This window comes from Pseudorca crassidens, chromosome 21 (genome assembly GCF_039906515.1).
Source record: "Pseudorca crassidens isolate mPseCra1 chromosome 21, mPseCra1.hap1, whole genome shotgun sequence".
NCBI classification, from domain to species: Eukaryota; Metazoa; Chordata; class Mammalia; order Artiodactyla; family Delphinidae; genus Pseudorca; species Pseudorca crassidens.
The window spans coordinates 10,648,269-10,663,563 of NC_090316.1; the positions used below are offsets into that span (position 1 = coordinate 10,648,269).

A 15,295-nucleotide genomic window follows, 5' to 3' on the forward strand; every position below is an offset into this window, starting at 1 on the left:
GGTGAAATTATTTATCAAAGCCATGAAGCCAAGATCCATAACTGAGGTCTAGTTGGATATCTCCTCTAAGTTCTCAAAAAAGATACCACCCTCCCCCACCAAAGCAAATTAAAATAATACTGTTTTCGCTATGGGCCTGTAATTAGGTAGGGAGTTTCATAGCTTTTAAATGAGATTCTCTAAGTTCTTCACTCGTTCTTGGCACGACTGTATAGATATTTTAGAAGTCTCTCAAATAAGCCATCTATTTAAATTATATTCAGGATGCATGTTTTATAGATTCCTTTTCTTAAAAAATCAGCAGAACAATGGGTTCCTGCTGCGTTTTATCCCAAGTGGCCAACTTGCTATGTGACTATAACAGGCCAAGGTTTCCCTCATCCCCCCAACCCCAACTCCCATATTGAAGAAAAGGCTCAGGTGTTAAGAAGAGTGTGCCGGGGACTTCCCTGGTCACTCAGTGGTTAAGAATCCGCCTGCCAATGCAGGGGACACGGGTTCGAGCCCTGGTCCGGGAAGATCCCACATGCCGCAGAGCAACTAAGCCTGTGTGCCAAAACTACTGAGCCTGCGCTCTAGAGCCCACAAGCCACAACTACTGAGCCCTCGTGCCACAACTACTGAAGCCCGTGCACCTAGAGCCCATGCTCCACAACAAGAGAAGCCACGACAATGAGAAGCCTGTGCACAGCAACGAAGACCTAACACAGCCATAAATAAATGAATAAATAAATAAATTTATTTAAAAAAAAAGAAGAGTTTGCCCGACCAAGGGGTGATGATAGAGGCCAAACATTCTGAACGCAGATGAAGAAGAGGGAAAAACGGCAACAGCTAAGCAGCCAAATGTTCACCCATGAGAATAAAAAACTACGAATAACTGAATATTCCTCCTTTGACAACTGTCCAGGGGCAGAAATAACAGATGCCAGAGCAGCCCGACTTCCTCCAGCGTGATCGAATCAGACAAACGAGAGGAGGCCAGTGGGAGCCACTCGCTGCAGATGGACTTCTGCCAACCTGGTGGGGGTGAATGTGGGTTGCTTTATTTATTTATTTTCCCTCCAGAAAATCACTTTGAAATGGAGCCTCAGCTATTTCCAGCCCCAGGTGATCGGATGGGCAGCCAGCAGACACAGGGTGGAATTATTAAGGAAAAGAAAATGGTTTAAGATGACAGGCACTTTGGCTACTACAACAAAACCTGTACTGGTTTTTTTGTGACTACTAAGGCAGCAATGAGTCATGATTTATATATAAAAATATATATTATATATATAATATATAATAACATACATATAAAGTATATATATTATACATATGTATTATACATGTGTGTATGTATATGTGTATATATATAATAACTTGACCATGTGGAGGAACTCAATTTCTTCAGAAACAGAATAGGAAAGCAATCACTGCTTTCCTCAAGGAAATGCTCAAAGGCACATGAACTTATCCTTCTATGATGGTTCTCAAACTCCCATTTAATAGAAAGCAATCAACACGGCTTGGTAGCTAGAGCACCCAGGGAGGGTGAATGGATGAATATAAGATCTGGTTCCATGTCTGCCGGGTGACCTCTGGTCAAGCCACCTAACCGTTCTGAATATCACTTTCTCAGCTATTAATGATGACATTGGAGCTATGGGTTAAATCCGTATTTCCCAAATAGTGCTTCCTAAAGGTGTTCTAAGGGTCTTGCTACTCAAAGCAGGGTCCACAACTGGCAGCATCAGCATCCTATGGGAACCCTTAGACATGATAGAACCTCGGACCTTGGACTGGACATACCAAATCATGTCAACTGAATCATCTACATTTCAATAGGAACCCAGTTGATTTGCATACGTGTTAAAATTTGAGAAACACTGTTCCTGACCAAGCTGTCCCAAAGATACCTGATCACAGACTCACCTGGATAACTTCATACAAACACAGCTTCCCTGGTCCTTCCTCAGGTCTGGGGTAGAAGCCAGGAATCTACATAGTTAACTGATACCCCAGGTGGGTCCATTTCAATAAAAATATGAGTGACATAAATAAAATAGTTGTGTCTATATTGTTTCCCTTTAAAATCGAATGATCTCTAAGCGATACCTTGCCAGCGAGCTTCCTGGTGTTTTTATAGAGATAAGCTAACATGATCATGACAAGACATCCCTCAGCTGATGGCCCAGATGCCATGAAGGTTTTGCCCACTGCATTTCTGAAACTGTTAAATTCTTAATGGATCATTGGTTAAATGCAGGAAGCATAAGGAGCTCTGATGTTGAGCTACAATAATTTAATGAATCATATAAAAATGATACTAATTTTGCAAAGTCCCCTCAAGACAATTGTCAGATTCGTAAGCTACATTCATATATCAAAAACCTTATTTAGCACATGAAGATGTCTTTAGCACTTCAAAAACCAATCTTAAAAAGTAGAAATATCGTGACAATTATGTCCAATTTGGCTTTTCATTTATTGGGAATAAAAACTATCCTCATGGGCAATGTGTTATTTGCTGGGAAGTGCTTGCAAATAGCAGCGAGAAATCTCTTATTTAAATAAAACATGAAAGTTATACAAAAATAAGTGGTGTTTTTTTTTCCCTCCTGCAAGCAAATCAAAAGAATTCCAAGTAAGGTCCTAAAGGCAGCTTTTCCCCTCCATTTTCAATGCCAATAAACATAGTTAAAATTCAGTGTACATTTTAATGTATACTGGTCTCCAAGTCAAATGCAATATTTAATGACAAATCATGTCTTGACTTGCATAAATAATTTTAAATAATCTGTCACTTGCTACATAGAAAGAGGTTTAAAATATATTGTAAATATTAGCGCTTATATTAAGCTAACTGCATAATACAGGCTTTAAGGATATTCTTTTTTTTTACTTAAAAATCAGATCTTTATCATATTCAGATGTGCATATCATACATAAGAATGACAAAATGATTTTTTTAATCCCTGAAGAGGTTTGCAAGATTAGTACCACAAAAGTATCAGCTGACTCTAAAAAAGTAGGAAGTGATAGAAAAGTGTTTTCCATTTTTTAAAAAACATTCTGGGATCCTATCATACTTGGGAGAGTTGGATACCTAGGGCTGGCCTAGAATGGAGTTTTAGAGTCTATATAGCCATGAGCCACAGAAAAATCACTAAGGCACTAGAAATGTAATTCAGTTCAATTAGTTTAAGTATTAACACACTTACTGGTGAATGATGTTCAGGCTACAGAGGATCAACTATGTCATAAAATAATAGCTAATGACTGATAAGAGTAACACCGTGTTACGTGTGGTTTTAAACACTTTGTAGTTATCAATACTTCTGACTCTTCCAGTAACTATGAAGTCAGCAATCTTTTATCATAATATTAAGACACAGAGATGAATCGATTGTCCACCATCACAACACTAAGTAGCAGTGGATTTAGGAACTGGAAACCAACAGGACTTCAGTATCTGGGTTCTCAGCCACCAGGGTACACATTCATCCAACTGGAAACTCTAGGAGCAAAGGCCCACGGCAGAGAAGTGAGGGTGAAACACAGAACATTAAAGTGTTTAGAAGGATGAAGCAGACTGTACGCGATCAAAGCCTATGGGAAATTAACAAACTGGGTCTGAGTCGTTCTTTGCCAAACTTTATAAGCAGGGGGGAAATCTCTGGAAGTTTCTAGCAGGCACGTGACAGTCAGGAATGAAGTGAGCAAGCATGGAGATGACAAGAGATTGGAGACGGACGGATTAATGAGATGCTATTTATAGGAATTCATAGAATAGGTCACGTGGGGCTCAAAGAAGTAGAGGAAAAAGAGGAAGGGGAAAGTGACACTGACAAGGAAATCAAGGGAACTTGTGTTGAAATTCCCTGCGCGGTTTGGCCTCTCCTTTCTTCAGGATCCGGAGGATAACCTGCCTCACCCTGACCAGGATCAAATACTGGGTTGGCCAAAAAGTTCGTTGAGGTTTTTCCATAAGATGTTAAACTACAATACCTCGGCTAGCCTAGGCAAGGCCATGCCAGGAGCACAAAGCTGGACTCGTTAAGGAAGAATAAAATCAAACACATTCCCTTTCTCAACTGACCTGTCAGAAAGTATTTGTGGGCTAAAATTAACTAAAATAACAATAGGAAAAATATTTCCCATGGCTCTTACAACAAGAGCGCAGCTTGCAAGGTCCTCCTTGGTCTCCTAGGACTCAGGCAACAGCCTCCCAGATCACCAGGATAATGAAGGTGAACCGCCTATGCTGACAAGGAGATTTCATTTCCCAAGAAACAGAAACGTCTCTGCAAAGAGCAATTCACTCCTATTCTTAATCCCTAAACCATCAACATCCGCTACAAAGAATTCCTCGAGTCCTTAAATAAATCCCTTGTCCCGTATTCTTGTCTTCACGGCACTCTCGAAAGCAGCATTAAAAAAAAAGAAACAATAACCATCTCTGCCCACCATCTCTTTGTTGGGGGAGGGGTAACACTCCTGGGCTCACAAAGGAGATTTTATGGGGACCCATGGGGTGGGTAAGATACGTTTAAGGAGGAGAAAGGAAGTTGGTGTATTTCTAAACATGTTTGAGATGATAAAAACGCTGATGCTGAAACATGATAAAGAAATCTTAGACTCTCCTGAAAGGCAATCTTCTTTCTTTTTTTTTTTTTTTTTCTCAAGCGTCTTTTTTTCAGTCCTACTTGGGTCAAAAAAATGCAGTTTTAAAGCCCATTTCCATGTTTTAAGATTCAGAGGAAAGAGGTTTAACAGGAGGCTATAAAACTCCCTTAATCTTTAATGCCTTATTTTCACAGATTTGCTGGCGAAGTAAACCGTCATTGCTCAACTTTTCTCATCAATGCCCCTTGAACTGTGTCATTCATGACGAACAGCAGAATCCATTTGCGTGGGTTTTTTTTTTCTTTTTCGGAAACCATTTTTCCCGGTATTGTGGAGGCACCTGCATTCTGGCAACCTAGGCAGAATCTCTTAGCCCAACTGATTTGCTGATTGTCTCCTAGGGGAAATTATCAAACATTTAAAATACAATTTTAGAAGAGTGAATTGAGTAGAGGTGGAGACAGTTCTGATGGCGTCTTGCTATCCTCTCATCCCTGTTCTGCAGAAGCACCTGGCCTGTCCAAATGCTCTTCAGCTCTATGGAAGGCTAGTCTGTGCTCCTACACGACAAGAAGGTCACCGAGAATATACTCACAGGCTATGCGCACGGAGGCCTTCCTGCTCTTGGAGGTCCCCAGGTGGCTCCACGCCACACACTGGCACCAATAGTCCTCGGGCCCATGGAAGTCCTCTACCTGCTGCCTGGTGACGTTGATAAACACCTCCCGGACCTTCAGGCCTGCAGAGGAGATAGAACCAATCCACTGAGGCTGGTGTATTTCGCAAACGGAAAGTTAAGGCCAGCCCAACCTCTTCCTGTTAATTAAACCATTCTGTTTTTAATCAAGGTGAAGTTTTAATTACTTTGACAATAATATATTACTGCTAATTAAATTCCAACGGCTGAGTAGGCTGGAAAGAACAAGTGTATAGTATCATCAGCCAGTGTGGTTCCCATATAATAGAATCATTTTCACAGTACCTTGACACCATGCTTTTTCTGTCTTCTTTTTTAGCTCTTATAAATATTTATTGTTCTTTTTTGTTTGTTTTTTCTTAAATTTTTATTGGAGTATAGTTGATTTACAACGTTGTGTTAGTTTCTGCTGTACAGCAAAGTGAATCAGGTATACACACACATACATCCACTCTTTTTAAAATTCATTTCCCGTATAGGTCATTACAGAGTACAGAGAAGAGTTCCCTGGGCTCTACAGTAGGTCCTTATCAGTTATCTATTTATATATAGTAGCGTGAACATGTCAATCCCAATCTTCCAATGTATCCCTCCCCACCGCTCCCCCCCTTTGTCTTTCTTGGCGTAAAATCTACCATGAAGAAAGTAGCACCAAGTTAATTTCTGGGATTCTAGAGGCTAAACAGTCCTCAACAAACCAACCCCAGGGACATAGTTCCAAGTGCTTCGAAGTGTTCCCACCCCTGGGTATGGCAGCAGGAGAGGGTCACTCTGGACGTGTGGCTTAGAATAACGAGAAGACAGTGAACATGCATGGGACGGGTGAACGGCTGGGAATCCAAGGAAAAGCCAGAACTCCAGACAACAAATGGGATGCAGACCAGTTGAACTACATTGGTCTTGAAGCCTTGAAAACCCTGGAAGGTCCCTGGAGCAACAGAATGAGGAGGTGAAGAAAAGAGAGGCTTTCACAGAAAGCGGGGTTAAGGCTACACCTGGGAAATGAGATAAAAAATGCCAAGGGCAACGTCTTAGTTTAATTACTATATCTTTGCATTCCCATCTAATAGTTAAAAAATTTGCCTGGTGTTTCTGAGGAGTGAGTTTCTTCCAAACCTCCAGAGCCATAGACTATCAGCCTTTCTTTCTTTGGGAAGGATAGCCACCTCAGAGCAAGTGCCAAGGAGCAAAGGATGCCCTCCTCGACACCATCAGTTAAATCATCACAAACAGGGGAGCAGCCTTTATAATCGGCATGCTCTCTCCAGCTAATGGGCATCTGCTGAGGCTGTGCCCTGCCCTGAGACAGGCAGCATGGGAGAAGGAGGCGATGCTTACTGAGCTCCACTAAGTGCCCAGCATCATAAGCCTTTAGCCTATTCACTCTTTGCATTTCCACAGTGCCCTAATGTAGCAGAGGCTACTGTACCCCCACTTTACGGAAGAGAGAACTGACTTAGAGAGTCATTTGTCAGTAATCACACAGCCTGTAAATGGAAGATCCAGGGTTTGAAGCTAGATCTGTTTTACACCCAAACCAGCACTTTGCACAGGTCCCTCATAAAAATTCGACTCTGTCCTCGTACTTTAGGTACTTATACATAATTATGGAAATAAGACTAATGCATGGAACATTTAAGGAAAAAATGAGGTGCATGACTATGATTTTTCCTTTACGTTCAAAAGGAATTCAGGGGACAGAACCATCAGTATAGTCAAAAGGAGCCAGGGACTGTTGGTGGAGGAGGTGGAATGTGATTATATCCTGGGTGCTGGTAGGATTTAAAAAACAAGAACGGAGGTGGATTAGTCAGGCTTGGGAAACATTCCCCTCTACCCAATCAATAACATGTTATTTATAGTGTGTGATGAGAGTTTTATGGCCACATCAATCACCATGTACACAAGCTGAGTTAGACTTTCTAAATTTGTAGGAGGTACCACGTATAGAAAATCATCCTGATGACAGCTGATAATTCCCATTTCTTCTGTTTCTGCAGAATGCAGAAGCATGCCTTTTACCTGTCAGAGACGTAAGAGTCCTGAAAGTCACCTTCTACGTGGAATAGGAAAGAAGCCTTTTATTGTATTGTTGGCTTTGTATATTTTATTGTATATTGGCTTTTATTGTATTGTTGCGGCTGCTTTTTTAAATTTGCACTTAAATAAAAGAGAGAATGAGAGGACCTGGAGAAGGTGGAGCTGGCAGGTGAAGGGAAAGGGAAACGGAAGTCAGATTACAAAAAAGTTTGTGAGGACAGAAAGCAGACTGGAGCGTGACACCCATACTGGACTTTTTAAAGTTAGGCTGCATAAACAAAAATAAGGAGCTAGGCTGTAGACAAGAGGACTTGGTTTATATTTCACAGCTTTGATTTGAGACAAATGGTGGAGGATCTACTTTGCATAGTGCAAGAGAGGAGAGAAAACCCTAAATCAGCACATCCAGGTTCCAGGTGGAGTAACTTTGATACGTCTGAGCTCCCCTGTCATGTGATGGGGAAACCTATGAAGCAAAATACGCCAATCATGTGGGAATCAGGTCTCACTGAAGAAGCATGATAAGCTTAGAAGGTCAGAAATGTGTTCAAGCTCATGTGGAATTTATACATACATATATATACATACACACACAACTTATTCATGTGTGTATATATGTGTGTGTACATGTATTATTTTTTTACTTTCTCCATCTTATAATATCTAAACCCATCAGCTTTCTCGAGGCTGCAAATGAAGATAATCACCATCTCAAAATGGTTCAAGATCATCATATTTATAAAGCAGAGAGTTCCCCATCCAAACCTTAAAATATGCTATGATTTAATCTAGGCCTCACGGTGTTTTAAGGGGTACATGGGGCCTGTTTTAATGATCTAAGGTAGGACACTCAAACAGAAATGAGCATCAGGAAAGAATAAGTTTACACTCACAGATCCCTAGAAACAAGAGGCAAAGCACCCGGGGCCACACGGGGAAGCACCAGGGTCAGGGGGGAATGTGGGCAAGAGCCTTTATTGTGGTTTCCACGGAAAGGAATCAGAGAGGCAGGGGAAAAAGATTTAGAGTTGGCACGTTTGCATCATTTCAGTGGGCTCCGGGACAGAAAAGCTGTCCCTACTTGTCTGGTACTGGGTTAGGGCAGGGGGATACGGGTCAGCAGTGTAAGAGCCTGATAAAAGAAGGGGTTGGGGATAAAGCTCTGGATCGGTTGGTTTGCATATGAAAGGCACGCTCTTGGGCCAGTTGTTTGCTATGTCTAGGAATTAGCCAGCCCTGGGCAGGGCAGTCCCTCCAGGGTCAGCAAGACCCTAAGATGTCAGAGCATCAAATACAAACACTTGAAAACATGGTTATTATACATGGACAACCACACAATTGTTTTGGAAAGCGTAACAGTGGGCCACAGACCCCCACCACGAAGGTCAAAATTGATCTCACCCCATTCATGTCAGGAAGTCTGGCAACCTCTCATTCAGACTAAACACAGCTGAAAGGAAAATGCTTAAGTCACGATTTCAGCATTACGATGGCTCAGTCTCAAGTCCCTCACAGAGGTTCCCCATGGGTTTGGAGAAGCAGAGTGAATTATCAACCAAGTATTATCCAAACACAGTGTATTTTGCTCCAGGTAGCATCAGCGTATCAGGTTTCTTTAAAAGGCCACAAGTGACTTCACTACCCCCCGCCACCACCATCCCCACTAGTATAGTGTCTCTCTGGAGTAGGCCTTTTTCTTCTAACGTGAGGTCTTTAGCCTTGTCAAACCATCCCCGCTAGGAAAACCTTTGGGAAATCATAAATATTTTGTCTCTATTATACTTTTCTCCACTATAACAAATAACTATTGATTAAAATAAAAATTTTAAATAGTATATTCTCTTGCAAATCTTCACTACTGCTCTCTCTAGTGATGTATTATATATATGCATAAATATATATATATATATATGTAAAAATGTATGTGTGTGTGTATATACACACGAGAAACCACACCTGAGAAACATCCATTTAAAACGGCTCTATTTCAGGACAGCTCCCCCCACGCTCCTGCACTGAAGTTCATCCCACAGTGTTACAGAGATAACCATCTATTTCTCCATCTCAAGAGACGGCAGCTAACTTATTCACAGGAAATGCTACAGGGGAACAAACATCCCAGGCAAATAGAAGATGGCAACTCATAAATAAGACTAGCATTGTACCTGATAACTTGCGTAACTAATGGGCACGGAAAAGTCCAACCCTTTAAATTATCGTGCGATTATAACTATCAGCCTTTGTTATGGAGGAGAGTCCTACAGAAGATGAAAATATGACTCTGGAGCTGAAATGCTAATAAGCTTTCTACGCGGCGGATGGTTGAGTTGTAGAGAGACGAATGTTGGCAACGGATGAATAATTGCTCTGCATGTACTAAACATAACAGAGCAGCACAGAACTTCATCATCTGTCAGCTTTATTTGTTTAAATGAGAAAAATGCTGACAGCAGTTATTGCTATAATCCCCTTATTTATCAGATAGGAAACACTAGTTACTCTTAGCAGGCCTAATCCTGTTGGGAGAATAAAAGGGAATTTTCAAACTAATTGAAGGTGTATGTTTCACTGTTCAAAGAAGAGAAATATGGAAGAAAGGAGGGAAGAAATGGAGAGAGAAAAAGGATGAAAATTATTTATTTCTGGTCAACGTCTAATAAAAGGGCTCTAGTTCTAGTCCTAACTTATTCTGTAGAAAAGAAAAGAGTTCTGGAGTAGAACTGAATATCCAGCACCAGGCCAGCTGCAGACAGTGCCTACCAACAGCTGTCCCCCTGCCTTTGATCTACTGCCCATCATCACACTTCAACAAGGCTCATCAGCGGCCTCCTGCCGTGGTCACTGCTGCCCACCAGCTCTCAGATGCACCACTCATCACAACTGGATGTCCAATCTTTGGAAGTTCTCTGTAGTAGGATACTCGGCTTACTAAAGTAAATAACTAGATTCAAGAAAAAAGATGAGAATCCCTCTTCCTCTTGTCATATTCCCAAACCACACCAAAGCAGTAAGAGGCTAGCAGACTAGGCTCTGGTGAATTGTTTTCTCACGCTAGTCGCTGTGCCTGTCTCCCTGGACCATTTTAGCCCAGTGTTATACCCACTCCGTGCCTGGTTTTTTTTTTGCACTGTGATGTTTCATGATTGGGGATTAACCCAGAGAATAGTTCTATGTAATTAGCTTCCACAGACAAAGCCCCAAAGAACTATTCTAATACACCTTCATGAGTAGCATGGGGCCTTGCTCAATTTGGGGAGAGAGAAAAAAAAATCAAACAGCCCACGAAAAGCAACCATCTCCGGGCTTCCCTGGTGGCGCAATGGTTGGGGGTCAGCCTGCCGATGCAGGGGACACGGGTTCGTGGCCCGGTCTGGGAGGATCCCACATGCCACGGAGCAGCTGGGCCCGTGAGCCATGGCCGCTGAGCCTGCGCGTCCGGAGCCTGTGCTCCGCAACGGGAGACGCCACAGCAGTGAGAGGCCCGCGTACCGCAAAAAAAAAAAAAAAGAAAGAAAAAAAAAAGCAACCATCTCCTATTCAAGAGCCTTCTCTAATAGACCGTCATCTCCTTAGGTATCTCAGTACCACTGATGCCTGGGTTTGGCTCTGAGATAGGAAACAGTGGAGTAAGGTGGGCCTAAGAAGATGGAAAACAGTCCACTCAGCTGGAAGAAGTGAGTCCACCACTTACATAAGGAGATGTTTTTCATTTGTCTCTTACTAGCCCAGGTTTAGAGCCTAGAAAATAGGCTTGAACAATAAGTTCCCCCATATTTTGAATAACATATCATTACTGATTAATTATTATACCATTTGTATGGCCCTTTACTTTTATTAATGTCATCACATACCTTATCTTATTTCATCTTAAAACCATGCTATTATTATTATTATAATTATTATTTTGCTGCAGGTTCCGTATCAATAGGAAATAGATCAAAGATGTCATACAGTTTACAACATATATTATTTTCAAAAAGTTGTACTGAGTGCCTCATATGTGCTTGCCATTTTGCCAGGTGTTGAAGATACTGTGACAAAGTAAATGATCAAGATTCCTGTCCTCAAGGATCTTGCAGGCTAGATGAGGGGACACTTCAACTTGTCCCAATGTGATGCGACAGTTGCTATGACAGAAGCACAGACTGCTACAAGATCACACAAGAGGGGCTTCTAACCTCTCCACAGCATCACCAAAAGCTTCTGGGAACGGTTGCCATCCTACCTTTGACCTGAAGGCTCTGTCCTCACCCAATATTTATCTCAGTGTCTAGGGCAAGGCTCTGGTGAAGACACATGAATCTGATCCCTATTTGGAGTTTTAAAACTTTGAGATACAAGAAAACTGTTCAGGGAACTGTGCCTCCATTTCTTGGGGGAAGCTTGGATGTCTTCAAGCCAACATGCTACTGAAAGTAGCAAATTAAATGTAGATAATTAAAAGGCAGAACCATATTCCATTTTACTGGCAGATGCTTAATTAGGGCTAAATGTCTTTTGCCACTTCATCCTAGCAACAAGATTCAAATGTATTTTGATTAAAAAAAAATAGTCCTCCTTTGAACGGGCACAATGCCTAATGAATACTCCTTAGTTTCCCCTGGATAATAAGCACCCCACATATTCCTCAGAAGCACTGCAAGTTCAGTCTTAAGTACAGAAACTAAGAATACACCCAAGCTCTCCAGTTTCGTCCTCACTGGAGATTAAAATTAATCAGCACAGAGATGTCTGGCAGAGAAAAGCAAATGAACTCGGTAGTGTTGCTGATAACAGAGAGAAGGGCAACTCAAAAGGCAGAAGTGGAGAGGGGAGGGTCAGTTAGGGGACAGCATCCCCTGAATGACTCACTCAGACCTCATACAACTTGTGGGAACCACACTCATGATTTCCAACCCTGCTGCCCCAATCAATGGCTTTCCATTCCTGCAGTCACTAAAACTACTTCCTGTTAGTAGATCATCCCGAGATCAGGGCATACATCCTACCAATTCTATCTCCCATGGCGATGCCAGGGGCTCTGAGAATAACGAAGACGAAATGTAAACTGAGGGAGTGAACCACAGGCAAATAAAATGTCATTCTATGAAAGACAATGATTTACCTGTTAATAGTACTAGCCCCTTTATCTTTCTGGAACTGTAATTACGTTCATAATTTTCTATTTGTTTTTGGAAGCATAATCACCAGCCAATTACCCCATGTAAAAAAAAATTGCAGTTTTATATTTATCATTTTGAAGGCTAACCTTGATAGTGTATTTGCTATACACCAGACCCTGAGCAAGGTATGTCATATATATTAGGTTCTACGACCCCTGCTATAGTTCCATGGGGTAGATATACTTGTAACTGCCATTTTATACATGGGAAAACCGAGGTGAAAGGATGCTAAGGAACTATCTACCTTTAAAAAGTCTGTAAATGGAGAGCCAGATCTCAAAAATGGAGGTATCGGGCTTCCCAATGGTTGGGAGTCCGCCTGCCGATGCAGGGGACACGGGTTCGTGCCCCTGTCCGGGAAGATCCCACATGCCGCGGAGCGTCTGGGCCCGTTAGCCATGGCCGCTGAGCCTGCGCATCCGGAGCCTGTGCTCCGCAACGGGAGAGGCCACAACAGTGAGAGGCCCGCGTACCGCAAAAAAAAAAAAAAAAAGAAAAAAAATGGAGGTATCATCTTGCACTAATATCCATACTCTTAATCACCAGACCATCTTTTTTTAAATATCCTTATAATTCCCACTTCAAATTAGAAAAAAAATACATTTAAAATGTTGTATGAACAGAGAAGACTATAAAAAAAAGTCCAAAGACACTCTTTAAGAGTTTAGGGTTTAGAACAAATCTCTGGCCAGTATTAGGAAGTTATTAAATTGCATAAATGGTTAGCTGTCTTCTATCTCTGCTATGAATGAAATGATAGTAAACGGTCTCTTTTTGTAGGAAAGGCTTAAATTAGACACAAGGTCTTCATGCTCTGTCACAAGTTTTTGGAAGGAATTCATAATATTTTCCTGAAAACCTTTTTAGAATATGTCAGTCCTCTCTGAGCAGCAGAGTGATGAACAGGATGAAATCTGGGGTGGGGTCGGAGAATGTTTCTACAGTTGTGGGTTTTAAACCCACAAACTGTCAAATGGAACACTTCAGAGATGGATTACTGCTGTGTTCTGTGGTCTCAAATATATGCTTCCCAAATGCACCTCGGTGATTTGTGAATCTTTGGAGGTAACTTCAAATGAATGGTTTTCTGGAGGATACGATATTCACATCCCCATCACCAGCAGAGCGAAGTTCTTAGATACAAACTTTAAAGATTTAATACATTTTTTATTCTACTCTTTTCCCTTTTCTCAACACAATCCATTAACCTTTTCTTCCCAGAGAGTGACTCCAGTTGTTTAAGGAAATCACACACAATGAAATCCCTGAAATGATATTCTTTAAGAAGAAAAATTAGTCTACTGGAGTTGAGACTTTTCCCATAACACATTGAAATACGCGTTATTTCGCTCATTAGACTTTGGTATCTCCGAGGTAGAATAAAAACCATAGAGGCTTGTTCAGGGAACTCCGTTTTTCTTGAACAGTAAAGAAGTGGTTTAGCTTATTGATAACTCAAGCTTCCCACAGGCTACATTATCCTGATTGTCAAGGATGGGTTTTGCTGGTTGCTGTTTCTCTCCCTCTCTCTCTCTCTCTCTCTCTCTCTGTGTGTGTGTGTGTGTGTGTGTGTGTGTGTGCGCATTTGTGCATTATTGAACAATCCACTCCTTTCCTTTCTCAGGGGCATGATTCCTGAATTGGGATTGCCTCTCAACTCCAGATGCTAACAAAAGAAAAATACAAGGAAGAAGACTTCCCATATTTCCAAATGAAATGAGGCAGAACAAATGGAAGAGGATCGCTCGGCTTGTGCAGAGAACTAAAAGTGTACATTACTAAGAGGTATAGCCCTGTCTGTGCAAACACAGTAACTCACGTCAAATAAATTGTGCTTTCTGCAGGAAAGAACTCTAGCTCTGGGTTTTCCAAGCTAAATTGCATGAAAACATACAATCCTTTTTCTTCTTATTTGAACTGTTAGAGGACGGGGCCAAATTGCCAGAAAGACCAAAGGCAGTGTGCAGCCTTTAACAACTGAAAGGATTTATTGCTCCAATTTGGAAATACAAAAGATTCTGTGTCGACTCCCAGCACTCCCAGGTCCTATGCATTTCCCATTAGTTCTGTGAAGAAAGAAAACCTCTAAGTAAAAAGAATCAAAGTTCTCTAGGATTTTAGAAATAGAGACCACGTTGGCCAAAGATATTGAAGCAGTTACTTTCAACTTCTTAAAAGAGCATGGAGCATTCTCTATCTCTGGTCAAACGTGGTCCCATTATCCTTGGTCTCTCGGTATCATTCCCTCCCACTGGACTGGCAGGAATTATTTTTCAGACCCCATCAAAAGCCATTAAGGCTGTAAAGGTAGTCAATCCCTATGCTCCAGCTCCACGCTGAAGAACCCAGGGGAAGTAATGCATCTATTTTTCAATACCTGAGGCCATTTCGTTTCCAACCTTAATTACACTTATGCATTAGTTTTGGGTCTAATATCTCCACTCATCTTGCTCCAGTTTCCACTTTTCCACTATTACTGCAGAGCTTAGGAAACATAATTGCAGTGTGTGGTAGACAGTGATTTTCATTAACCACACAGAAGAAAAACAGTTTTAGGGAGAGACATTTCCTATTGATTCAGTCAAAATGACTTGGAAGAAATGGTTGTGCTTATTAAATTCTTTTCCAAAAAGTAGCTGTTAAAATTCTTTCTCAACAGGTTATTTTTTAAATCGGTGTATAATCTCTTCAGATTTTGTCGTTCATGTTTTTTTTGTTCTTCCCAGTTCCTTTGAAAGTTGAGACTTTTATTGGTCTTATTTTATTTTTTTAAAGGAAGCCAAGA

The 15,295-nt window shown here is 41.3% G+C and overlaps 1 protein-coding gene across 2 annotated transcripts in view; it reads right to left on the reverse strand.

The window, feature by feature from the left end:
* UNC5D (unc-5 netrin receptor D) overlaps positions 1–15,295 on the reverse strand; it is a 591,371-nt gene that overhangs the window by 251,926 nt on the left and 324,150 nt on the right. For both annotated transcript variants that reach the window (XM_067721525.1, XM_067721526.1), the window contains exon 3: positions 5,207–5,350. In XM_067721525.1, coding sequence (XP_067577626.1) covers positions 5,207–5,350 — 144 coding nt within the window. The remainder of the gene's footprint in view (positions 1–5,206; positions 5,351–15,295) is intronic.